The 27,865-nt window shown below is 39.3% G+C and overlaps 1 protein-coding gene and 1 long non-coding RNA gene across 4 annotated transcripts; one reads left to right on the top strand and one right to left on the bottom strand.

Moving 5' to 3' along the window:
• Nucleotides 1-4,965: 4,965 nt before the first annotated feature.
• ell2 (elongation factor for RNA polymerase II 2) lies at nt 4,966-23,563 on the bottom strand. 3 transcript variants are annotated; one of them, XM_083564115.1, is made up of 12 exons: nt 23,067-23,562; nt 14,908-14,955; nt 13,508-13,629; nt 13,253-13,416; nt 11,536-11,795; nt 8,744-8,868; nt 8,492-8,558; nt 7,798-8,359; nt 7,055-7,115; nt 6,785-6,956; nt 5,380-5,424; nt 4,966-5,292 (listed from the first exon to the last, which is right to left on the bottom strand). In XM_083564115.1, the coding sequence occupies exons 1-12, from the start codon at nt 23,193-23,195 to the stop codon at nt 5,176-5,178; spliced, it is 1,872 nt and encodes a 623-aa protein (XP_083420241.1). In that variant the 5' UTR covers nt 23,196-23,562; the 3' UTR covers nt 4,966-5,175. The 3 variants fall into 3 exon arrangements, with proteins under 3 accessions (XP_083420241.1, XP_083420242.1, XP_083420243.1); XM_083564116.1 differs by having other exon boundaries at nt 7,798-8,356; nt 23,067-23,314; XM_083564117.1 differs by lacking the exon at nt 5,380-5,424 and having other exon boundaries at nt 23,067-23,563.
• Nucleotides 23,332-27,532, top strand: LOC310738807. The gene is made up of 3 exons (XR_014537159.1): nt 23,332-23,404; nt 25,914-26,026; nt 26,741-27,532. It is a non-coding gene; the product is annotated as an uncharacterized lncRNA (long non-coding RNA).
• Nucleotides 27,533-27,865: the final 333 nt, after the last annotated feature.

The raw sequence follows: 27,865 nt of genomic DNA on the forward strand, positions 1-27,865 counted from the left end.
GGATCCTACTGACTGGAAAATTAATTTAACTTCTAAAAAACTAGCATATAAAATCGATAATACGTACCACTTAAAAAGTGAATTCCTCCCGTATTCATCTTTGTTTTTTTTGGACGTCGGTTTATTATCAATTTCATCAGTCAACACGGTTCCTCTACGCTGTGCATATATAATCCTAGGCAACTCCGATGATGCTCCTACCGTATTTTCCGGACTATAAGCCGCTACTTTTTTCCCACGTTTTGAACCCCGCGGCTTAAACAACGAAGCGGCTTATTTATGATTTTTCCTGGGCAAACTTTAAGCCAAAAAACTGAACCCCATAACATTAGACCAATTACATTTCCGAACGGAAACGAAAAAACGCACCTCACCTGTGTTCTGAGCTCCACGGCATCGGGAGAAAAAACTTCCATCGGGTGATTTTTAAACGGACGACGATGCCAAAAGATAAACTCCCAAGAGAAATAGTTGTAAAAGGAAGGAGGAAGACAGTGAACAATGACTTTCTTGGTCGTCTACTGTTTAGATACAAGCCGTTGTAACGCGTTGAGTCTGGGTGAAGGGAGAGCTCGCTAACTCCAGTTGCAACAGAAATCATATAAGCACAGACAGGTTTCCAAAACTCTTGCTTTTTTATTTTTCTTGGCAACAGCATTACGGGTTAGTCAAAGAAACTTAGAAATGAGCATCAGAAAATAAGGACATATTCCTCGGTCTCCACACATGCAGTGATAGCGGAAAAATGCAGTGGCAGGCTATTCCCAAAATACCGCTCTGATCTTAAAGGAAGCGCAACAAATTTTACCCGTTACACCGTGTAACAGACACTGTCTTTCGTTAAAGCCTGCGTATAGTTCATTAGTTTCAATGTAGACAAAATCCTTGTCAAATTCAGTGGTGCGGTTTATATATGGGTGCATTTTATAGTCCGCAATGTTAATTGTTCTACATCTCTGACTTGTTTTCCCAGTCTAATTAGCCCACACTAAATCATCATCATCATCATCATCTTTACATACACAATATGGACAGAAGTTTATGGGGACTTTTTAAGCATCTTGTTCCACATTGAGTCTCCATTTGCACTTGTAATAACCTCCACCTCCACTCTACCTCGAAGATGTTCCACTAGATTTTGGAAGGTGTTTGTTGAGATTTGTGTGAGATTCATTCAGCCACAAGGGATTTTGTAAAACATACACTGATCAGTCATTACTTTGACATTATGACCCCTTTTGCTGCCAAAACAGCATGAACGTCTTCAGCAGTTTGAGCTACAGAAGCTCGTCTGTTGGATCGGACCACACGGACCAGCCTTCGCTCCTCACGTGCATCGATGAGCCTCGACCCTGTAGCTGGTTCACCACTGTTCCTTCCTTGGAGCACTTTTGATAAATCTACTGACCACTGCAGACCAGAACATCCCATTAGAGCTGCAGTTTTGGAGATGCTCTGAGCCAGCCGTCTAGACATCACAATTGGTCAAACTCTCAAATCCGTACACTCACCCATTTTTCGTGCTTCAAACACGTCAACTTTGAGGACAAAATGTTCACTGTAAGAGATAATGTTATGCCTCAACGGAGCTTTGTGCATAGGGGGATTGTAATGCTGGAAACAGGTTTGGGTCTCCTAGTTCAAGTGAAGGGAAAATGTAATGCATCCTACTTTGTGGTAACAGTTTGGAGAAGCAGCACATATGGCTGGAAAAGTCAGGCGTTCCAGTATATTATTTCTCCTATGGACCAGACACAATCAGCTGTGAGCACGAATTGTTTCTGAAGGTTTTGAAGTGTGTGGGAGGATGTGAAGCATGTTTCATAAAATCTCTGATTAGTCAGGCTTCAATCTGTTTGAAATGACGGAGATGCCTTTTAACCGATATATGAGTTTATATAAAGGGATTGTTGAGACATTTATAGCATTTGGCAGACAAACAAATCGCTCTGGATTAAAGTGCATCTCATTTATGGAGTATTTACGAAATTAAGGGACTTGTTTAAAGGGTTGTTGTTTTTTTGGTACGGCTGGGATTTGAACTCGCCTTCGGATCCAAAGTCCACTGCCGTAACCACTAAAGCTACCAAGTCCTGTTCATAAATATATATAAACATTTATATAAAATAATAAGTATAAGTAAACCATCAGATAAACCTTTCTTGGAAAATAAAAACATTCCAGCTTGACAAACAGCTCAAGTTCAAGAAAGAAGCATCAACATTTTGCCAAGTTCACATTTTTATTGAACTCATGTAATGCATTTCTCAGACGAACATGTTGGAAATAGAACAATCTCAGTAAACCCTGTCCCGCTTTCAAATCATAAATCAGGGAGTCAGATTTTTTCCAACATTTCTTTTTTTATTTTTGCATGTTTCCATTTTGTGCCATAACCAGCACGTAGTATCCCGTCCCTCTTTAAATGGTTAGTGTCAAACACATTTAATGGTCTCATTATGGAAAGGAAAAAAAAAAAAAAAAAAGCAACCAATTTCAAGTTTAAGCATGAATGTGTTAAGGAAATTGATTTCTCTGCAGAAACTAGTGGGGACACCATTTGGAGGGACACACACACACACACACACACACACACGGGCTCGGACTAAAAAAAAAAAAAGGAGGGAGTGTGTGGGTGAAAGTTGAGTGGGATGTAAAAAACAAACACAAAAAAATGACTACTCGACGAATCGAATTAATCATTAAACGCGGGATTAATTTAATTTGTCAAGTAGTCTTTTTTTTGTGTGTGGCTTTAATCATGAGGGTAACGTTGAAGCGAAAAAAGAATCTGTGTTGGTCGGAGGAAGGACACTTTCTTTTCTTTTTTTTCTTCTTTTTTTAATACATCAACACACCACCCAGAACTCTCTTATTCAGCCCAGACAGCGGCGGAGCAGAAATACTGAATTTTATTTCTCTTTTGTGCATCCATATGCACTGAATACTCATTAATATCAACATACAGAATTTGAAATACTACATCCCAGGCTGCGACGTTTAACCCTGATTCCATTCCACACGTGCCGCTATGAGAACACGCAGAAACAAGAGCAGAATCGTCTCCTGCATCCACTAAGACTTTGCATATATCTGTAGTGATCGGATTTGCATTATAAAGGATCTCCGACTGCATGACCAAGCAGCGCATGCGTTCTCTCATCAGAATAATTCTGACCCCCCCACCAAATACTCATTTCGTCAAAAAGCATAAAGGGAACATAGTGATTTAAGATGCTAGCGTTTTCTTGAAGGAAACTCATTGCGTAATCGGCGTACAGAAATAAGCTAAACCAATAGATGCACTTTATTTCAAATCAACCAAACAATTTTTTTTTCCCCAAAAAGAAATCAAAACACAGGTTTTTGTAAACAAGGTTTCCTTAAACCTTAAGCATCGTTCTTTTCCGAATGTTTTTCATGAAAGTAAAGACATGCGTTTATATCGGATCACCATACATACATCATTTGCTTCTGCCAAAAAGGAAATTTGCAACAAAAAAAAATTAAATAAAAAAAAAATTCCTGAATTAAAAAACCAAATAAAAAAAAAACAAACAAAAAAACCTGCATGCTAGTCATTAAGTATAAATAACTAGGTATTGAAACATATGGAATAATTAAGAAGAATACATTTTAAATTGTAATATGCGTATGGCTCTGGTAGTTCTGCTTTTTTTTTTTTTTTTACTTTTAAAGCATTATCTTGTGTTGTGTTTGTCTGGTGCTGTGGAGAGAACGAACACACACACACACACACACACACACGCGCGCGCGCACACAACCATCCTGTCCTCATCATTCAAAGCTAAGAACATGTAACATGAGCCATGTTGATCGCCAACGCTCTCTCTGGCGGTTCAAAGGCTATAGCAGCTTTTTTTTGGGATTTTATTTTCTACCCCTCCCCATTATATTCTTCAATCCACATTTGCACACCAACTCTCACAGGCCCACTTGGCCACCCCTGCCCCATGAAACAAATGGGGCAGAGAGGAGAAGGAAAAAAAAACAAAGAAAGAAAAAAGGGAAAAGAAACAGTACTTCCACCTCTCATTCACTCACTTTTCTTGTTCGCTCTTGCACATCAGCTCAAAAACAAAACACAGAGGATCTGTCGCTATTTTCCATCGTCTCAAACGCGAGAGCGCCCCCACATACATACACACGCACGCGCACACACACACACACACACACACACACACCTTCCACGGATGTGTGTCTAATCTTTGTCATTAGGTCACAGTCGTTTCTTCTGCTCCGGGCCCCTGGAACACGGGCGGACTCCACATCCTTGTGTGTAAACGAACACGTTTAAGGCACCATTTACACGGTGAGCGAGAATACTGCTGCTGCTCAAGGCAGGGTCCAAAGACGAAGGGAATCTCATGGCTCCTGTCTTCACGCTTCCCTTTGCCATGTACCCTCATGTGTTTATTTTTTTTTTGGGTAATTTTCCTCTTTTTTTTTTTTTTTTTTTGTATTTGAATACGCACTGGCTCAGCTGCCCCTGTGCAAAAGGCTTCAGGAAGTCAAAGAGACACTATAGTGTAAGGCCCCCGGCAATGCGTTTGCATCCAGAAAAGAAACTAAACCTCAGATCATCCGTGGACTCGATCTTCTCCTTCCGTTCAAAATAAATAGATCTTCCTTTGTTTTCTCTTTTAAATACAGGTAGCTATATATATAGTATTTGCTTTGAAAAACTTTTTAATTTTCTTTTGATGTTTTTTGTCCTTTTTTTTTTTTTCATTTTTATAGTCTGTTCCAAAAAAAAAAAAAAAAAAAATAAGAAAAAAAAGAAACTTATATGAAGCGCTATCCTCCTGGACATGCTTGACATCACCAGTAGGAAGGAAGAGTGGCTCTCTTCTCTTTAACAGTGGAGGCAGTGGTCAGAAGGAACGACAGAGGGGGGGAAAAGGGGGAGGGAAAAGGGGGAGAGAAAAGGCGGGGGGGGGGGGGGGGGGGGCAAAAACAAAATATAGATATATATTTATGAAATGTAGACTTGTTAAAGGGGAATACAGACCGGGCGAAAAGATCTGAAAGGACCTATAGGGAGAATACAAGACGGGAAAAACAGAAAACCTCAAGGATGTCTGATCCCCTGGCTGCCACTGGATGTGGTCTTTAGGCTAAGAAGAGCTTGGATTGGCTGTGAGGTCCCGACGCTTAACGCCAGGACTGCGCCCTCCGCTGGTCGAAGTCAGCAATAAGCCTCTTGATGTGGGCCAGCTTGTTGTGCAGGTACTCGCAGCGCTGCTTCTCTTCGTGGTAATGCGGGCTGTGCTGTAGGCAAACAAAAGAAAGTTCGTGTTAAACAAGCGCGATTGCTCATTTGGTTACATTCCGAAAAACCTTTGCGTTCAAACTCACTTGTTTGACCTTCTTGTATTCCTGAAGCACCTCTTCATGCACCTCCTGCACAAATATAACAAAAACTGGGTGTTTTTTTATTTATTTTTTTAGTTTTTACAAACTGATGCAAAGCAATCTCATCAGGAATACAAGAGGATTTCTGCAGGATTCACCAAGTCAAAGGGGCCATTAAGAATTCAAATTAAGACCAATATCACAAACACACACAACAAAATACTTTGTTAGCAAATGGCCTTCACCGAGCCCTAAATTAATTTATTATTCAAGCTAAGTATCGCTAAACCTGCACTTCTCCCATAGCTGAAAAATAAATTCAGTTTTCTGTCTGTCAGACTGACTGTTGCATGTTGGTCTCATTTGTAGTCGCAACACATTATATTGGGCTGGCAAAAGAATGAACTGCACCAAGGAAACCCGCATTCTTAAGTGCTGCAGGAGCATTACATGGATACTGGAAGATTAAGACCAGTTTAAAAGTATTTATGACCTAATTCAGCAAGCTTAAGGCTATTTTAGAGAATTTCTCTCTCTTTTTTCTTTTTTTCAAGACTTGGACTCGGGAAACCCTGTACAATGTGAAATCAACTATTTTAAGGTGTGTGATGAACAAAGCACATGCCACACTGAAAAATAAACTATTGCAAAGTTTATATACTAGTTGATCTCTGAGAAGAAAATAGCACTGGATGGTTTTTTTTTTTTTTTTTTTTACAAATAACTTTTCACAGTCTCAAGTCTCACTATGGGTGTGGTTGTAATCCGAGAAAGGCTCAAAATTGGCTGTTTCCAAGCAGCAAATTTATCCCTCTAAAAGGAATGCCATATTCTCACTGTCTCTTCATTCCAACTGTGTTTTATTTTTGAGCCCGTGATGATCGAACTTCACAGAAATACAAAATACACCAATCGGGCATAACTTTAAAGCCACTGATCAGCATAACATTATCACCACATGCTCCATATGGTGTTTGAGCTACAGGAGCTCAGTTTTTGGAGATTTTCTGACTCTCGTCAAACTTCCTCGTCAAATCCTTACACTTGCCCATCAACTTTTTGAGGACAAAATGTTCACTTGCTGCCTAATAAATATATCCACCCACTAACAGGTGCCATGATGAAGAGATAATCAGTGTTACTTCACCGCTCATAAATGGTATACCTGATGTGGTGTGTATGACAAACCATTTGCAGCATGTAAAGTTTATTTAAAAAAAACAAAACAAACAAAAAAAAAAACACACGGTTAAAGATATGTGAAGTTTTTCTTTGCTTTTTTCAATGTGGTTGTGTGTTAAACTCGCTTTAGAAACAAATGGTGGTTTGTCACTTTAGTGTGAATACAGGAATGTGGAAAAAAAACAACAACTCTGTGCTTAAGTTACTGACGCACATGTATCCATACCTGGTACTCTTTGGTTCCGGGTGGCAGGCGTCTGCATTGAGTGTCCAGCTGTGTGAAGCGCCGTGTGATGTTCTCCACACGAGCGTGAAGGGTGCGATATTCATCGTACTCTGCGTTAAAGTCGTCCTTGTAGCGCTGCCTCTGATCCATAGACACTACCGCGGTGTATTTACTGCCATAGACGGAGAGAACACACAATTTCATTAGTTTGTAATGGTAAAACAAATAGCACATTTTTATATCATCATGTACATATTTACTTGGACTTACGCTATGTAATCAGGTATCATCGGCGTGGGAAGTTCGGTTAGCTTGTGTTTGCTTGTTCTGTCTATAAAAGAAAGTGACAAACAACTTGAAAACGTTTTCCTATGGAACAGGATCACGACCGAGAAAATACTGACAAGCTCCCCGTGAACACGCACCTTAAGCTGGAATTTCAATTATTCAGAAAGATAAATAAGCAACGTTTGAGTAATTGTCGAATGTTACGTTTAAAAAAAAAAAAACTAAACAAAAAAAAACTAAACAATCAGCAATAAAAATGGGTGTTGATATTGATTTATCACATATTATAATGTCTGGTCTGTATATTATCATACACCAAGTTAATGCTAACGTGACCGGTTTCTCAATGATCAGTTCCATGGACAGCAAGTGAAGGCCTCTGCATACTTTGTGCAGAGACTATGTTCGGCTGGCTTCCATGAATAATGGTGTTACTGCCACGCAAACAAAAGTTGTGCGAAAGGTCCACTCGCAGCGCTGCGCACAAGGCAGGCAGATGGACGAGCTCTGTGGATTATCACTCTTCTCTGAGAAGTACGTAACACGGTCGTTACGAAAGAGAACATATTGTAAGGAGGCTGTCGAGTACTCGTACATAACGGCTAATACAAAAGCACAGAATACGTACGCTTCTAAAGACGATTCCGTATTCACACAACCATGTGCATTCCACAGATTGTATGTCCAACCAATAAGCTCAAAACACAATCTACAAGCCACCTTACCTTCTCTGAGCAGTTCTGCATCCGAATGACTATCCACGATAGCTGGCGAGTGTTTTTCCACTTCTGCACGATGTCTCTTTCTTGGCCTCTCTTCCTTCTCGGCCGGTGCCTCCCTGTGCCCCGTGCTCTCGGTCTCCCCTCTCCTCTCCCGCTCCTTGTCTTTGTGCTTCTTTGACTTCTTTTTGGGCTTTTTGCTACTGTTGGCTGCTGGGGATGTGGTGGACGATGGGATGAAGTTGGAGCTCGGCGTGAGGGAGCGGGGCGCGTAGCGCTCGGTCTCCTCCCCGCATGTGGAGCTCTGGTCCAGGGGAAGGTCCTGGGTTCCGCGGCCCTCTGGTGTGCTGGGCGAGTTGGAGTTCGAGCCAGAGGGAGGGTGGGACACTGGAGGCTGGGACGAAGGGCCTGGGCAGGCTGCGTTCACCGGAGGAGCTGGTCTCTTCTCCTCGGTTTCGGAGGGTGCGCGGCGATCCGACGAGCTCTGAGGACCCCGGCTGCTGAGGTGAGAGATGCGGGGTTTCTTGGACATCAGAGGGTCAATAAAGTCACCCTGAGGCTGGCGCTTCTAAGAGAGAGAACACGCAAACATTACATTTTTAACCACAAATTGAGCAAAATACACATTTGGAAGAATAACAAGGGTTTTTTTTTTTTTTTTTGTCTCCGTCTACATTTGCCATGATGTGATTTTCCATACCTGTGGTGATGTGGGTTCTTTTGGAGAACTGCTGGATGACAGTGAATCTGCAGGCAGGCCCAGTTTACTAAATAGAGAGAGAGAAAGAAGTTTCCATTTAAAAAAAAAAAAAGGCTAAAATGCTTTCTTAATCAGGCTCCATTTGAAAAGCTGTAGCAGGTATGCAAATATCAGACAAGCAGTCACACAGCATGCCCAAGCCACTTCTAAAGGGGGGGGGTCATTCGTTATGAAACTGCTGCTTGTACTTACCGAGCTAAGATCCAGTCCACCTGAACACGCTCATCCTCCGAGTAGCCGGGCCAGTCTCTCTGGACCTCACGGTAAATAAAGTCCTTTAAGGAGTACGAGTTATCCTTTGGGTTCAGATTGGCAACCTGAAAGTGAGGAAAGAGAGAGGGGAAAAAAAAAAAAAAAAAAGAGGGTTATATGAATATTAAACAACCCCTCAAAATTTTTTGTTTACACCGGGTCTGTAAGTACACTGGCCAACAGCTACCCTTCATTCATTTCTCCACTGAAAAACAGAGAAATTGGGCAGCAAATCCTGAGTGGAGATCAAAATTTCAGTCTAGAGTCAAGGGGAGACAAAAGAGTACTCCGGGTGGAATATACGCTCCTTTCCTTTAGTTACTGTGTTTGTGAAAGGGGGCAGATTATCCTGCCTCTCAAAATCCATTTCACAAACCTGTGATATAACCTGGGCAGCTGAGTCTCCATCCTCAGTGCTTTTAATGTACAACCACTGACCAGGGGGGAAAATAAATAAATTCTTCATTCTCTTTAATTCAATTCGGTACATGGCATCAAGTCAAAGTTTTCTGAACAGCATTTTTCTTTGAGGAAGTAAATATATACGAAAGTCACAATCAGCTCGGTTTATTTCTTGCTGGAAAAAAGAGGAACACGGAGGCACAAATTTTTTTTCCTAAGCTTAAATTCAGGAAGGTTGACAATGGCGTACTTCCGAGTTCAGAATTCCGACTTCCTGCCTATAAGGTAAATTAAAGGTAACACTCTCTACAAGACAAACAGAGAATTAAAATTTACCGATTTTGGATTTGCTTAAAAGTGTAGTTTGAACACTCGCATTAGGTTTTGATTTGGTTTTAAGGACCGGGTATGTCACATTATACCCAGAAAGGGCATACAATTAAAAGAAAATCAATGACTGTTTAGGTAAAATTTTTACCATAAGCACAAATAATGCCCCTAATACAGCTTTGTCTAAATCTTTCGACAGCCACATGACCAAAACGTTATCCTCTGTGACGGGACGCACGTTGTTTATCAACTGAAATTTGTTTTCCATTAAAAACGAGCTAAGTCTTGATGTGCAAGTAAAAAAAAAAAAAAAAAGAAAACAAACCAGACAATAACCCTAGATCACACCTTTGTATAATTATGCAAACATTATTTTGGTTCTTTTTGTGCCGGTTACAAAACAACAACAAAATAAAAAAAAAGTTGTTGTGCAATATCCTAAGCCTTATTATGAACAATAACGTGCATCAGCCAGAGGAACTTTTTTTACTACTGTAGCTCCTAACATCATGTGTGCCAGATCAGCGTTATTTTGCTGATTTATTGCTGGTGTTCGGGATTTTGATGATGTAAAAATGTAACTGGAACTGCTCGCTTTATTATAAAACAATTCTGTAAAACGTGATGACCGCTTAAACATGAAACCAATTTGGCAACTGTCCTGTGTGACAATTACAGTCCCGAAGAAAGCAATAAGAAAAAAGGGGCATGTTGCAGGATTATTACGACGCGACAAACACTACGGGCCGATCGCCACTGTGGCAGAGCGGCTTCTCACTGCGCCCTTGACAGAGTTTTAAATTCTCTCATGTCCAAAGAAGGAGAAAGCCTTGCCCTGTCCTCCTGCCGAGACCACTTATTGGTCATTTTACACATTAAGTATCCTAAAAGTGTGACATTTCTGCACTGAAACCAGCCGGAGGAACTGAAAGAGGCCATTGGCTGGAATTTTCCCCATTCCGAACAGTAAACAAAGGGAGGCAAAAAAAAACAAAACAAACACCCAATTTATAGCAGTAAAAAAGTTTCTGAAAAAGCCAGCAGCATTTACTTTAAATCATGTGTGGATGGAATTCTGACACACAGGCAAGATTAGTCTATAGTTTAATACTTTACTAGCTAGTCGTGTTGTATATTCAGCTACGATGGGAATGAACATGCTGTGCAGACCGCCTGAGCAGAGTTTATTACATAATTTCATGCTTCAGCAGAGTACAAAGTCTTGCAGCTCGCAGTCCTCTGACTGAGCTGTGAGCGCTACTGTTTTGATCTGCTCTGCTGGATGAAAATTCGGTCATAAAAGGTTCACACGATTAAGTCCGATAATCAGTCAGGAGTCCACTATTTGTGTCACAAACTTACTCCTGTACTCTTTTTCTTGCCTGACACTTTTCCAGGAATAAATTCAAAGCAGCTACTTTGAAATCCTCATGTACAACAGGCTTGTGCCATCTGATGTCACTGAGAATTACTCAGATTCTGGGATCCTAATGACACTAATTGCAATCTGATGTTTCTGGTATTATTGATTTATACTCAGTTATTAACGCCATTAACAGACGCTGCAATTTTCCATTTCTCTGAAGTGCTGGACACATGCCCCCCGGGCTAGCTACGATTGCCTGCTTTTAGCCAGAAAGCCCCAAATATACAAACTTGGACACGAAGAAAACGCCCTAAACGATAATACTACTTTCAAGGTGTAAAATATATGAGAAACGAATGCAAAATTAACCGTAGGAAGAATCTGTAGGACAATGTAAACCATTTGCATACAAATGAGAAGATAAGCAGAAACACCCAAAGCAGCATTAAAACCTGATGTCTGTACCACAGCTGCTCAAAATTTAGCATTGTTACGTTTCTCTTACAAATCTGAGCTTTTACTTTAAATCTCTGCATCCTGCACTCGCATGATCTCCTGCTTTGCATCTGCCCATCTCACTTCAAAACCTTATTACTTTATTCTCCTCGTGTCCCAAACCTTCCTGTCTTGTTACCTGCTGTAAGGTGCTTCCCAGCAAGTTGCGGTCCTTTTGGCTGATCCCGTCTCGCTGCAGCCTTCCCAAGACCTCCAGCTTCTTGTAGGAACGCAGAGCCAACAGGTGAATGATGCGCTCCCGGTATGGCCGCTGGGACACTGGGTTGTTGGTAAGGCACTTGCGGATGGTGTTGGCTGGGTTCATGGGGGTCGACCTTTTCCTCTCGGGGACCGGGTCGGGGGCAGATGGAGCTGGCTTTCGGAATTGCACCTTAGTACCTGCGAGTGTGAGAACAGAGAATGTAGCCCTTAAAGCTGCTTATCTGCTAACCTATCACTTTAATAAAAGATCTTGAAGAAGAAACCAGCTTGACGGTAAAGACTTGAGAACAGCTGCAATGAATCAACATTTCCGCTTCATTTCTTTCGCTTCCCCACTTGACTGCTCGATGCAAATGCCCCCCCCCGCGCTGATTCCCCAGGTGCAGGAAGTGCACAGAAACGGTTAAAAAAGAAAGCTTTTCTGGTTAATATTGCAGCACCATGATGTGGTCAGAAGTTTGAGGGGAGATTCGCCTGCAGTAACACCATAAATAAAAGGTGAAAAAAAATATTGTTCAAGGCCTCAAAAAGAGGCTGGTCTTAGTGGAGGAAAGATGCATAATAATGTCGATTCAATATTTGCTTTGCAAAACAAACAGTCTTCTCATTGTATCTTGATCTAGTACTATTTTATTAAGAAACAAGAAAAAGCATGGGTGAAGATAATGTCTGTTCTGCAAAGAGAAGGTGAAAAGGTACAATGGTTACAGTGCACTTTACAAACCATGTACTTGAGTTGAAGTAGAGCTGCACTCTAATATATTACTCCAGTAAAAGTGTCCCTTCAAACTTTCATTTGAGTAAAAACAAGTATTTGCCTTCAAATGTACATAAGTATCCAAAGTACTATAATTTATCACGGCTATAATGTTCCTATTATCATTGTTGTCACAAGACTCTTTGCACACCACAGTTTATGTGAAAATAATGTTACTCTCAGCACACTGATCTATTAATAGAGTGATATTTATGAGTCAAACATTGATATTTATTACAAATATCACGAGGCCAAAACATTTTTTTTAATGCGCAAATGAGGCCACGGGGGTTCAAATTAGTGTCAGGGGTTTCTTCCATCATTTGTTGCTCTCAAAATGTTCTGCTTGTATGTTGGTGCTAAGTAGATACCACCAAGCGCCAATCAAAACCAGTTTAAAACGGCGCGTGCGCTCGACCCTGATTGATAATGAATTACATTTACTTCATTACTGTCCAACACTTTTACTTTTTTTTTTTTTTTTTTTTTTTTTTTAAACAAAAAGACTACTAGAAAAAGTTCACTACTTGGAAGAGACTGTGCGCTACTTTTTCAATACTGAAAAAGAGGCGGAGCTTTGATGCAACACAGAAAATAAAAAGGCATGCAAAGCTGCAGGTTTTATTGAGTAACAGTTCGGAGACAGCTGTCTGTGGGTAAAAATGCGACATGCGCCTCAATTAAAGCCACTATTCATACAAGTACAAGATTCCTCAAAACAGCATGTGAGATTAAGATGGATTATCTTCACTTCACTGTAACTTTTCCTGACCCTTTTCAACACCACTAGAACAAGCTAACGCGTTTACGGTCCGCTCTCATGTTTGCACCGTGTAGATAAAGAGACCCGAGTGTTAATCCAAACAAAGCCACCTGCCTCTGAATTGCCCTCCGGGTTTGATGACCTTGGTTCCCCTCTTGCGCGTGTCCTCCTCGGCCTGCGTCATGCGCTCTCTGGTCACCTGGTAGGAGTCGTTGGTGGCACACACTGTGATTTTGTCCTGGATCGCCCCCAGAGAGGACAAGTGGGGGACCCCGGAGCTAGACGACGTAGAAGACGAAAGCTTAACACGCGGAGCTACGCAACTACAGACAGAAAGACACGAATCGGGGAAAATATAGCCCTTGTTACCCGGACACGTGCTGCTGAATGCATTCAAAGCTTCCCTGAGGATTGTCCTTGCCGACATTGGACAGGTAGAAATCGAAGAGATGAGATCCATCCGAGACGTCTGACTTTGGAATCTTGATTCGCTGAGGAGATTACAAAAAAAATTACAAGACAGGGTAAATCTATAACTCACAAAATTAGGTTCTATACAAAATAAAAATAAAGTATAAATAAATACATTAAAAACACAATTCACAAAGAAAATGTCTAATTTACCCCAGTGTGTGGTTTGAAATTAAAACTACAAGATCATTCAAGAACGCATGATCTAGAGAAAAATCTCGGATGCTCTGCCCAGTCCCATGTTATACGCTTAAAAGTGGCAACCTCAAAAAAGTGTTTATGCTCGTTAAGACGTAACATTACAAACATAAAGCGAATATCTGGACGGTTGAGAGGTCTTTCTCCTCTCTTCATTAAAAAAAAAAGAAAAAAAAAGTCCTTAGACACTATATATAAATATATTTAAGCTACAAAAAAATCCATTTCCATAACATGCATCAATATATGATGTGACACGATCATATGTTCAGTCCCCCGTCCCTTCATATTTCTAAAAATCATGAAAATGGGTGACACACAAACAGTGCAGTGCATCAAATATATCAAACCAATTTTTTTTTTAAGAAAAAAAAAACCAAAAAAAAAAAAACAACTAATCCACTACACTTTCAAACTTTGGCAGTGTGATGACAGCAAACTCTACAAAAAAATAAATAAATAAAAATACAGGGTGGCTAAACTACAGCCCCTATATTATTACAGCGTTCAACTACACGGTCATAAACCAGTTTGGAATGTCTACTGAGCCATATAATTATACAAGATCTAGTGCGAGACGTCCTTACTTTCTAGGTACGGTGCAAAACAAGAGTATGCCTATGTTGGACGCTGGGCGTGTATCGGCTGAGTGGTTACGCTGTGATCAATGGGAAATGCATTTAAACTGCACATGGACATGTAGAGACTAGTTTAAAGAACTGTGTGTGTGTGAAAGAAAAGTGTGAAAAACTAAACAAAAATAAAAAAAACTGAGCATTACTGCATAACCACGTAGTATTAGCAGTGTCAGAAGAGCAAACTCTGGCATGCCATGCAGGGTCAAAGGTTAACCAGCTATTTTTATGGGCGAATAGTGAAAGCTGAAATGCCTTCGGCTCGACCCTCAGGCCAAACAGACAACTCCTAAATAACAGGAGGAGCATTCGGAGTAGCTGAGACATGCAAACGTGCGCACGCATACACACAATAATGCCTGGTTGCCATAAAAAAAAAAAATGGGTTAGATTTTTTTTTTAATGCAGCTTATGCTTTGAAGGTTACCACTGAAGAGCACATCTTAGTGTGAAGTGTCCACCTACCCCTTGCAGTCCTTGGAAATGTATTGTTGGCTGCGAGGACGGTACATTCTGTAAGGAAAGAGAGAAAGAGGGCAAAGTAAACATTAAATCTGCAGCCAGCCCAAACCAAAAGCAATTGCACAGAGAGACAGAACTTCACATACCAATTATAATCAAGAGTTTCTTTAAATCGGGACGAAAACCGGAAGGAAAACATTTTTTCGAAATCTTGGTCACATTATTCTGAACAAGAATCACCTCTGACCACAGTGTAATTCTTCCTCTGGAAAAAAAAAAAAAAAGCCCTGACTGACATTAACTGACCCTCATTGTTGAAATGAATTGCTCAGGATATCCGTAGTGTACACGCTGGTACATCTGTGCCGTTTCATAGAGGTGTGTGTTCATTCCTGAAGCATTACTGGAAAAAGCGTATTTGCTTTAGACTGCTGCCATGCCAGTAATACGTACAAACACAACAATCATAGAATGTTGTCGTGTGAGGTCACGTGCTTTATTCCTCCTATTTTATTCAATTTATTTAAAGTATTTATTTATTTATTTATTTTTTGCGAGTGCACTTTATATCCATTTATAGTTCTATTTCAAGTTGTGGAATGTCTGTAAAACAAGTTCCTGTTATCACTGACTTTATAATGACCATACAAAGCCATTCTTTCACCAACTTCTCGTTTTTGTTTCTCGTGAAGTTAATAAGACTAGAAAAAAGAATTTAAAATCAGCCTCTTGTGTTCAAAGAAGTCGAAAAGTCACCCTTCCTCAAGGGGAAAAACTACAAAGCACCGATACTGGAGACTCCTTCCAGAAAAAATACATTTTATAAAATCATCATATCAGCAATTAAATGGTTGTTCAATTGTTTGATTCCTTTTTTTGCACAAATAATTTGAAAGTCATGTGAAAGATAAAAAAAATAAAAAATAAAATCAAGGCCCCAAAAGTCCAAAGTTCATCAAGGTGCTGAGAAAACCGGTTTGAAAATTGGACCTCTGGTCAGAAACGCTTGTTTGTTTGGAAGCCTCCTGCTAATCACTTGACTCAAATCAATCATCAAACTATTCAACAAATGAATCTTGGGGGTGGGTCATTAAAAATCTTAGTATCAATGTCCAATCAGAATAAAAAATAAAAAATAAAAAAAAAATTGTACTATGATGAGTAGCATGTTTGTTCAATAGACGGGGACGATAGAAAAAGAAAAAAAAAAAAGTACACAAGAGCAGTCCTGCTACAAACAGAGAACCGCAGTGAGCTCAGCGACAAAGTGGCCACACCAGGGTTGTGTATACGTGTAATCCTTTTTAATACACACGATAAAGAACATGTTTAACAGCACGGACATCTCAACTCCCACACTGTGCTCTGAACAATAATAGGACATCTTTACTCTTATCTGATTCATGGATCATCAAGGAGACAGCCGAGACACACCACCGATCGGTAGACGGCTGTGACACCTGTCTCCAGAGACCACAATGTCCTCATACACATCCATTTCTCAGACAATTCCTGAGTGAGTCACCAAAGACGGTGAATCAGTGTTACGTCAGTCGTTACGTCATTCGCTTGCTGCTGATGGCTTTTGCAACTTCAGACCGCAAAATGGAAATGTCGAAACCAAAAGCACCACATTCTCTCACACACACACACACACACACACACACACACACACACACACACACACACACACACACACAGAGACTTACCACTGGTTTTTGTGTGTCACAGAGGTATAGAAATCCCAGCGAACAGAAACACACGCACACACCTTTTACCACAAAAAAACCCTTGAAAGGCAGGAAGTCTCAATGATGACAGCGTGCAATGATTAAACACATAATTGACGGAACTACAAGATTGAGTTGAGTGTAATGTACAAGATCACTTTATATCATAGGGTCTTTTAATACATTTGGCAGCCCAGTTCACATCCACCGGCTGCAAAAAACACTTCTTAAAACGCCCTACTTAATATACAACATTTTCAATTGCCGAGTGAACAAAAATCCAACTGAAACACACTGACCTGTGGGTCACTTCAGAAACACAAAACATTCACATTCACCTGTGTGAGTATGTCCATCTTATTTGCACTCTCTAAACAGACCGGAGTTTCACCTTCATGTCTTCTGGTAGCTCACAAGACCCGGGTTTGTGCATTCACAGGTCAAAGTTCACCAAGATGTGCCACCAGAAATGCTACTCGCAACAAAAGTGTCTTTCAGTGAACTGGATCTGGCAAATTTATTGCATATACCTTACAAAAGCCACAGAAATGGCTCAAAAGGTTAAAAAAATAAATAAAAAAATAAAACGTATCTGTATTTATTAGTCACAATGCATAGTAGAGTCCAGCATTCTTGAAGCTTTTATCTATTTTTTTTTTTAACCCTATAAAGTAGTTTTTTTTTATTTTTATTGCATTATGCCGGACCTGCTCTGTAACCGCCTGAGTCAGTAAATTCTGACTTAAATAAAATCCTGACTCAAATCTGGACTCTTGTGGTCAGCAGATCGAATGAGTCAGTGAGTTTAAAGAGGCCATTCAGAGCTGGAGATTTTCAGGCTTTCCAGCATTTCACTGCATGCTGTAGCAGTCTGTGATAAGGAATTCCTCTCTCTATCTAATTTATTTATTTTTTTTTTTACACACACACACACACACACACACACACACACACACACACACGTGAATTTTGTGTACCGTTACACCCCCTTTCACACACACAGAAATATAAATAAGGGGTGTAATGGTACACAAAAGTCAGTTCGGTATGTACCACGGTTTTTAAGTCACGGTTCGTTTAAATTTTGATACGATAGCAGGAAGAAATGCAAAACAAAATTGCTTCTGTTTTTAGTTTGTTCGTAGTTTGTTATAAAAGTTTATTTTTAAAAACTCAATGTTTTATTTATGACTTATTTCATAAGCTTGACTTCTAGCATTTGTTTAACCACTTGAAAAAAAATTTAATCACTAAATATGCATAAGAACTGCCTACAATTACAGGAATAGCAGATTATCAGACCCAGACCATAACCTTTAAACAAACCTACAAAATGTTCTCACTCACCACTAAAAAAAATTATTCTTAGAACTTTAACAACTCCAATATAGTGACCAACATACTCAAATGCTTCTCATGTTATTGTGTCCAAGACTGCATTAACATAAAACATGTACATAAATAGACTTTGCTTTCAAGATCCTGAAGCTTAGAACCAGAAAATTGTAAAATAAATAAATAAATAAATAAAAATTATATATATATAAAATTATTTTAAAAAATATTATATATATATATATATATATATATATATATATATATATATATATATATATATATATATTTTTTATTTTTTTTTTTTTTAAATACAATTTGCAGATGGGAACTGAAATGTATTTAAATCCACCTTCAATAAAGTCGCTGCCTCATTTAGGATATGTTTAGGCAAGCAAATTGCAGAGTCTGTGGTTTCTGCAAACACAACATTGGACTACTGATAATGCTAGCACAATTACAGGCTAAATATCCAAATGATTTGATAAATTTATTTACATAGTTTTTTTTTTTTTTTTTTAAACAATTGTGTGCTCTGAAATATAAATAATCTGTTCCTGTCACACACACAAGTAAGTTTTTCGCAAGGCAAATTTCTTAAAGTAAATATTTGGATAGGTATCATTTAAATTAAATTTTTTGTTTCGATTTTTTTTTTATTCTTAGACCACTCAGGAATCCTTACAGTAAGGTACGAATAAAGAAATAGCATCACACGGATGTACACCCAAACCAATCGGCTTTAAAATCTAGAAAAACCAACAACTAAAAAGAACCCTAAAAAATTTAAACATTTACAAAAATGAAAAAAAAAAAAACCACTAAATAGGGGTGGGGGGGTGGGAGGCTAGTGTTTCATCATAACCTAAACCCGTAATATTTTGCAAACTCCCGCACCACCACACGCAGCAGCCTACAGTTATATTCAAATGACAGCAGGGAGCTTTCGCACAGGCTTGTACGACCAGATCGGTTTCACATTCCCCACCCTCTAAACACAGTCTTACTGCACATATCCACACAACGCTGCTCACGTTACAGTGCAGCAGGGAGAACCAGGCCCAGACGGTTCTCCTATAACTGCTAAATCACCACGATCGAGTCCGGACGATATGAGAGAGAGAGAGAGAGAGAGCGAGCGAGCGCGACAGGTCTGCAAAAGTGCAATCTCAGCATTAACCCTGCTCTTTGCTTAACCAAGCAAGATATGCTACCGAGATTATATCATAGATAAATGTCTTGCTTTAACATGTCTGTAGCACAAAATCAACCAGGAAAAAGAAAAAAAAACAAAAGATCTGAACGCTAAAACGAAGACCTGCAGCCTCAAGTCAGCATTTACTGTCATAGGTTCATGCATTCTATCGGTTCTCTTCACCCCCCAAGGCTACAGCTGGTCTTGGCACACCTCCAGAGAGATAAAAAAAAAAAAAAAAAAATGACTACCAATGATTAACAAATGTTCTTTACTGGAAGCAGGCGAGGAGACAAGTACACACGCCCAATGCACACTTGTTAACAATAAATTAGTCACGTAAATTTGATACAAAATATATAGGAATAGGTAAAGGAGAGATTTCTCAAGGAAAATAACCACAAGCTGGCTAAATCATGTGAAATTCGTGCTGGTTCCACAACAGATTGTGGAGTTCTATAGCTATTGAACTTCACAGTAATAATAAAAAAAAAATTCACTCCTGAAATTATTTATATCCTGTAAATATTGTTTTAGAGTGCCAAGAATAACTTGACTGGAAGACATTTGTAGAAATACTATTTCAAACCAAGTAGAATACAACTACCATGTGTGGTCAAATGGTGTTCACTAGAGGGCCAACAGACCAGTAAACGTTGTACTATGTAAAACCGTTCAACCATTAGACAGACCTCAACTGACAAGGATAGTGAGGCAGGTGGTGGGATTCAGAAAGCCACGAAGAACTTGCATACCGAAGGAAAACTTTGGTTTTGCAGTTTCTTTTTCGACCCTAAACTGTTACATGCAATTGATTGTCGCACGTTTTTCCAACAGCCAGAAGTATTCTTCTTTGGTTCTGATCAGTTTCTTTGTGGTTAGACCACAGTGTTCACTGTCCTGGTAAGACAAACGCAATGTGCTGTAGTGTTACATGACCACAGTGTGTTCTCCTTAACAAATGATTAACATTTTGTGAACTCGTCATATTTTGTGATGAAACCTGAATCACTGCTATGACTGTAAGCAAACTTTAACAAACCAAATGAAGCAACAGCGTTTAATCTGACAACCAGACTTCCATGATGAGCGAGCTGTCAACTGTGGGTGTAAACTGCAGGATGGCGGTTCGGTTCAGTTCGGAGGGCGGCTCTTTTGGCTCTTCGGAGCCTTTCTGCGGATTGAACCAGAGCCCTCGAAAGATATGTGGAAAAAGAAACTGGCTGCACTTTTTCTCCCCCCCCCCAAACGAACCATTGCAGCTTCGGTAACAGATCCTGTCATGCAAACGATTCACCTAAAGGTAACTTGTAGAGAAAGGAAAGCTTTCACAGACTCCTATTGTACGTTTGTTTGACACACACACCACACACACACACACACACACACACACACACCACACACACACACACATGCACTAATTATTTTATATATATATATATATATATATATATATATATATATATATATATATATATATATATATATATATATATAAAAAAACAGTTTGGTTTTCCAAATTAATCGCCAGGCTACTGTCATGTCAACTGCTGGGACACAAGGCAAGGAACGTTGACTTCAGACGTTTTAGATCCTTCTTCACCATAAAAAAGGCAACTTGTAGAGAATGGAAAGCTTTCACACACTCCTATAGTCTCAATATATTTTTCTTTCCATTTACATGGTTTGTTCGGCAGCCGAAAATGCTGCCAAAGTCAAAAGTAAAAAAGTCAAAGACCTGACAAAGAGGTACGCCTTTATTCTCCGCTTGTAGTTCAAAACAGATGCCAGCTCAACAATTGAAAAATCACTTCAATGAATATGTAATTTTATATACATCAATAAAAGTCATGTAATCTGCTAGGACACTAGGCAAGGAACGTTCACACAATTGACTCAGACATTTTAGATCCGTCTTCATTCTAAATTAATGATATCGACCCGACACACCTTTATACCTCTGTATATACTTTTTTTTAAATAAAAAAAAAAAGTGTCAAATGCATAAACTGAGCAAAAACCCGAAAATAAAAAGTAATCATGCTTGATCAGGTTCTTTTCAGAGAGGCAGTGCATGGGAATGAGGAGAGCTGCAGGCCTGCTGTGGCTTTAACTCAACTCTGCCTCGTAAGCACTTTGGGTCAGTGTTGAGAGAAGAGAAAAAAAAAAAAAAAAAAGGAGAGAAACAATGTAAGTGTTCATGAGGCCATGGAGCTTATTTCTCTCCCTGTACTCACACAAATCAAGCCTTTTTCCCCTCAAAGCTACAGAAAATAATCCAGAACCATTAAATTCAATTGACTACAATTTACCTCAGGAACGGCTAAGCACTAGTGACTTGTCAGAAATAAATACCTGTGGTCTGCAATGTAATCATTAATTAGCTCTATACTCCAAATACACGCGTTTATTGTTTAATTTTGATCGTTTATACGAACTTTTAGATGAAAAACTATAATAAAATGTATACAAACACTGATTTATTCGTATTGTCGAATTGGTAGCTAGCTAGTTTAAAAAATATAATAAGTAGGAATGAGCCTAGCCTATTAGCTCGCCAACAAACCAGCAGACAGAAAAGAAAACCAGATAAAAATTATCAATCTTTTTTTAAATCATGAAGGATATCATATTATGTGTGTTAGAGCTTGAAAATAAACTGTAATTAATCCTCTAAGCTTAGTTACCTCAGGGCAGGTCACCTGGCTAGTCCGGTTAGCATAGAAATATATACTTTATATATATAAAATATATCAATTTCGTCAAAGACATTGAGCAAAAGTACCCGACTGATTAATTTAAACTTATACTGCGCCAATAATATTAAAACCTCGTGTAAACTGTAATAAAATCCCCCCCAAAAAAAAAATAAAAAAAAAAATCCAACTAGTATATAAATATATTTTCTATCCAAGTTAGCCGACTCTTGCTAGCCACGACTCACGACTCTCGTCTCAAACCGCTGCCATTGTATCAGGAGGGACCCTAAATAGGGTGCACAAGCGGTTATTTGAAACCCTATGTAGCACACCTATATAGGGATCCACTTGCGGTTTAAACGTAGGCTTAGCTTACGAGCTTGTAGTGCGTATTAGCATTTGGATCAGTGTCGTTAAACGCTATTTAAAAATATATTATCAGAAAAAAATTTTTTATTTACTTAATAATCTCGAAAACAAGTTATCAAATGAAAATTCAAGGCATACTTCAGGTTAGTCAGCTAGCTAACTAGCTGCCTGCACAAATCTGATCAGAGGGGTGTTAAGGCAACTTTGTGGTTGAGGGGGAAATACTTTAATTATTTAAAATAGAAATAAGAAAAAGTTTGGGGGAAAAAGGGTGCATTTTTTTATTTCCTGATCCGGTTGGCAGGTCGTGAATGATCATGGTATTAGAAAAAGAGAGGAAGAAAGCTGGGTTGGTGCTTGTACAGATACACACCAGTTGACCAAGTTTGACTTTTTTTGTGTCTCTAACAACTTATTCATGATGTAAAAAAAAAAATCAAAGTAAACACAAATATCACTCTATTAATGCGCCTTTTATTCTGAAGAAGAGTGAACAAGTTAATGCATACTCATATTAGGATTGCAGAGCTGCCATGAAGCACCATTAGGGGGATTTTTGTCCAAGGTTTTATAAATCCAGAAATCTGTAAGGGTTTTTTTTTTTACATGATGTACAATCTGGTGTTTTTTTGGTTCTCAAATTAAAACTTTTTCTAATAAAACGTGGGTGGTTTTTATCCCCATTGCCCGTGTGTGTGTTTGTGTTTGTCTGTCTCGAAGACCAGCATATGATATGATAGTGCGTGGCACTGCTGTCTCTTCAGTGCAGCTCTGGAGAAGTTCTGGAGAAAGGGCTCGGATTCAGGGGAGATGAGTCTGGGTCTGAGGGCTTACCTTACAGTTTTGGTAGTTCTCCAGAGCCCGTATGGCCGTCTCCGTGAGTTTCACGTGCAAAACGGTGATCCTGTCGGCGTTGCGGCCGCAATTGAGTCCATATCTCCCGTCCTCGGAGAGAGCGGCCATCTTTACCAGCCTGCCACCATCGTCCCTCTGACGTAGAGGCTAAATCAGCCAGAGCTTCTCTCTCTCTCTCTCTCTCTCTCTCTCTCTCTCTGTGTGTGCCTGAAGGAGGAGCTCTACCCCCTCCCTCTCTTTCTATCCCTCTCTCTTTTTCTCTTTCTATCTCTCTCCTTTCACCCCTGATTTCCTCTTTTGTTTACGACAGTAACAAGGCAAGTCTTGCACTAGCTCAACTACTCTCTATAATACTGCTGGTGGATCGTCATGTATCATACCGTCCTCAGTGTCCGTTCCTTTCAGGGGAAACTAGTTCACGCATGCTCAGAAAGAGTCTACAGGTCGCCACACGACGTCACACAAGGACGCATGCACGCACTCACGCGCGCATATACAGTAAACAGGGGCGCGCGAGCGCGCACCGCTCAGACGCACGCGCGAGCGCGGACATTTGCATATTCCTTCTGTCGTCACAAATATTTGCATGTTTAAAGGTGGCAATTTGACGATAAAAACAGGTGTTTTTTTTTTATTATTGATATGTTCATGCCTAGGGTGCTTCCCATTTAGATGATTCACGCATTGGGTTATTTTTTTTTTACATCATCAACTTGTCAGATTTCCTGCCCAATCAAATGCGCTGTGGAATCTGAAGCGTCCTGCCCCCGATATTATAAATATCGCCTTTTTTGATGCTGGTATTGTTGAGCTGTGATATTAATGGTGGAACATCATGCGTCACGGACCGTCTTCAGTGTACTTTAAATGCAGGGGAAAGTAGACGTATAAACGTACACACGCACATGTGCGTATTCTTTTTGCCGTTACAATCATTTGCATATCAAAAGGTGGCTCTGGAAAAACGATTCCCTGTGGATGAAGAGATAAATAGAAAAGAGTAATAACGATCACGACACTTCTTCTTATTAATACTACTAATAAAAATAAAGAAAAAATTTAAATGAGTTTTTTTAAAACCTTATGACTATCTAGCTAGGTAGACATTCCCATTTTATGTAGATTAAGAGATAAATATATAAAAGTAATAATAATTATAATAATAATATCAATAATAATGAGATGATGATGATGACAATGATGATACTACTGATTATTAATACTAGTGATGATAATAAAAATGTATATAACATTGAAATTTTGTGGCTTTTTTTGATATTAAATTAAAAAAAATTCAATTTGTATGGCACTTTTAACAAAGGACATTGTCCCAAAAAACATATGTTGGAAATGTCTTTGGCCGCTCGAACATACTAGTTTTATCTGGTTTTCTAAAAGTACGTCAGTTGGAAAGAAGGACGTTTTTGTGCCGTTTCGTGGTTTTGTAAAAGGTTTAGCACAAACCGTGAGGTAAGCTAAACACTGCTGATTATTTGAAAAAGGGGAGGAGTCAGTCGATATAGACGCCCCGCCCCAACTTCCTGTTTAAATGGAAATTAGGTCAATACAGGGAATAACCCCAAGTGTCACAGGTGTGCATTCCAGAAATGTATTTTAGAATAGTGTATAATAATAATAATAATAATAATAATAATAATAATAATAATAATAAACTAATACATAATACAGCAATTATTATTTTTTTTTTTTTCCAGCAAATAAATTGAATTGAATTTTGGGTCATTTATATTTTATTTATTCAATTATAGTCACATGTTCAAACAAGCGTTTTATGTCACGGTTCATTGACGTTACATGAGACATTGTTGATACACTTAGAGCTGCGTGTCCTTACAAGTTACCTCTGTTAAAGAAGGAGAATTAGTTACTTACAATTGAGGCTCACTTAATTAACCCAGGTAAGCGTTTGTCCAGTGGGAATTATAGTAATTAATGCATGTTTTCCACCACTGGCTCACATTTTAGGATTTTTACTGCATAAAGTGTTTGCATATAAATGTGAATGTGGGAATTTGCAAAAAAAAAAAATTCTTACATAAAATATCAAAGCCAGAATACGGTGTCAAACCTGTTATGACATAGTGTTTTGAGATGTCAAAGCAGACCTCAAGGGCATTTTTTATACCCACACCTGCACTATCTCACTAAGCCAGTCCTAGCAATGTGATCATGTGTTGGTGTGGTGCAGTGAATGGTCTCAGACTGGGTGTGGGGGGGAAGGCTGTATGAAGCCACCAGATTAGGCCAAGCTTACAAAAACAAGCCGCCACACCCTAAACTTACTCTGTCTTACTAACACACAAGGAGCTGTAGCAAAACAAACGCATGCGTATGTGCAGCCCGGCGTGCAATAGAGCAAGAAAAGGAGGATTAGGCCCTTGTGTGATTTACACTGGTGCGTGTTGCGATCTGAGAATTGCCGCAGGAGCTGCCAGGGCAAGCTTCTCGGAGCTTCTCGTAGGGTTGATTTTTCGGAAAAAAAAAATAAAAAGAACAGTTCAGATTTTTTCCCAGCCTGATTTTCCAAATACCACCAACGAAGTATTACATTGAACACTCTTGGTTTTCTTCAGATGCTTTGGGGAAACCAGAATTACCGTAATTTTTATATTTTTCCTCTTTTTTGTCTTTTTTTTCTACTCCCAGCTTCAACCCAGTTTCAACTAAAGAAGTATCGGAATTTGATTGAATCGTCATGCATGCTAGTTGCTTGTTGTTGCAGAATTGAAACTCTGCTCTTCACATTATAAAAGAGTGATAACCGAGATTTGATTGGTTTTTTCGCCTTTCTTTTCATATTCATAGACCGTCATTTGCACATCCCTACACAGAACAATAGCAGAGGGCCGAGACGTCCAAACCTGATCGCATTTCCTCTCTCGAGCGCCTCATCTTTGTTGACACAAGAGCTCATCACGGTGAGTCGTTAGTGCACGGTCATTAGTGGGGTCTTTGCTGCCTTGGGAACGCATTGGACTCGCTCTCTAAACAGAAAACTCCAGACAGAGTTAAAAGGAAAGGATTTCTGTATTATGATACCTATGAATAGAAATGCAGATCAGATAAGCAATAATAAATCACTGCAAAAAAAAAAATTAGCTATTATGTTTCTCTAGATACATGCACGTTCTATTAGAATGTCATTTATTTTCAAGTTTTTTCTCCATCTCCTCTGCGTATATTTAATCCCAGTTTTGTTTTTAACAATCCAATATTTCCTCATGTTTTTATTTACTCATAGCTCTAATTCGGACCGGACAAATCGTGCAAGCATTGCGTCAAACATCGCGTCATGAGTCGCGTCTCGCATGCGTTTCCGGGCTCGCAACTGGCAGGAGACCAACAGCACAACTCCTGTTGCCCATTACCTCCTTAGTTTCCTGCATAAATGTCGCTTAGATTGTAAATCGCACAAATCGCTATGCACGATTATATAACAGGATACAAGAACAAGAAGAGGAAATCTGCTCCATACTTCACCAAAGTACATTCACAGCCACATGAAACGTTTTTTAATCAACCCGGGAAGAAAAAGAAAGCACAAAACCTGACAGAACAATGGGAGACTAAACATTCTGTATATTTGTGTCTATTTTGTTTCATTATCGTATTTGTTCCTTTATTATACATAGTGATTTTGGATCTCATTTCTACGCTGGAGAAGTTTAAGGTGGGGCCTTGCTCAGGGGCCCAGACAGCTTAGTGGTGCAGGGATTGGAGATTACCAGAAGTGGTACCTTTTAAATACGTATCTAATAAACACTTTGTTATGCAACTGCAGATTGCACAATCATTCGAGATAAGTTTAAAGATTTGGACTACCATGCACTCTCAAACTTTATGTACATTACTAATCTGTTATATACACTGTATATTGTGTTCTTTATTCAATCTGTATTGTCTTGTACAGTCTGTAATGTCTTGTTTAGTCTTGTCTATTAGTTAAATATATAGTGTTGTTATTTATGTCTGTACTTTAAAGAGTCACCAACAGCTGGAACCGAATTCCTTGTGTGTCAACACACTTGGCCAATAAACCTGATTCTCATTCAGATTTTTAGGGCGCTGATGTTTCAGTGACATTCTAGAAAAAAAAAGACCACCACAGCTTGTTGGAAAAGTGCCACTGTGGTTTGGGATATATTTTCGTATGTGACGTAATCAAATGTGGACTTTTGTACAGATTTAAGATGACATCAGAGTCTTAAATAATTGCTGCTGAGTCAGTGGTGAACTACAACATAGTGTGGGACAGAGAGACACGTTTGTTGGGCTACGCAGATTGTATAAATGTGGTGAGAGGGAAACATCTGGGATGGAAGAATGATCCAGGAGAGGTAGGAAAAATACATAAAAATAGAAAAAAAGATTGTGCCATATGCTACTGGTGGTGAGACAAACAGTTTTACTGCCCTGTGGTGATTTTTTTTTCTCGCTAGTGGAAATCCCATAAGCACAGAATCTGCTCTGTTCGGTGGAAGACGGATGACCCCCCCCCCCCCCCCCCAATTCACTGTTTATGGAGAGTACAATGACTCACAATGACGCACAAGTGCATCCCAGAGCCGTATATCGGAATAGCCAGTGTTGGGGTGGATTTAAGATGAGCCGTATGTAAGAGAATATATGTGGAATAGCAGTCTTTTTTTATTGATATAAAGACCATGACAGACCAGGCCTGGTTAATGTTTGACCAGCAGAGTCAGTCAGCTCGGGTACCAACTCCATTAAGCCCTTATCACACGAAAACACAAATG

Source organism: Silurus aristotelis (assembly GCF_946808225.1).
Source record: "Silurus aristotelis genome assembly, chromosome: 16".
NCBI lineage: Eukaryota > Metazoa > Chordata > Actinopteri > Siluriformes > Siluridae > Silurus > Silurus aristotelis.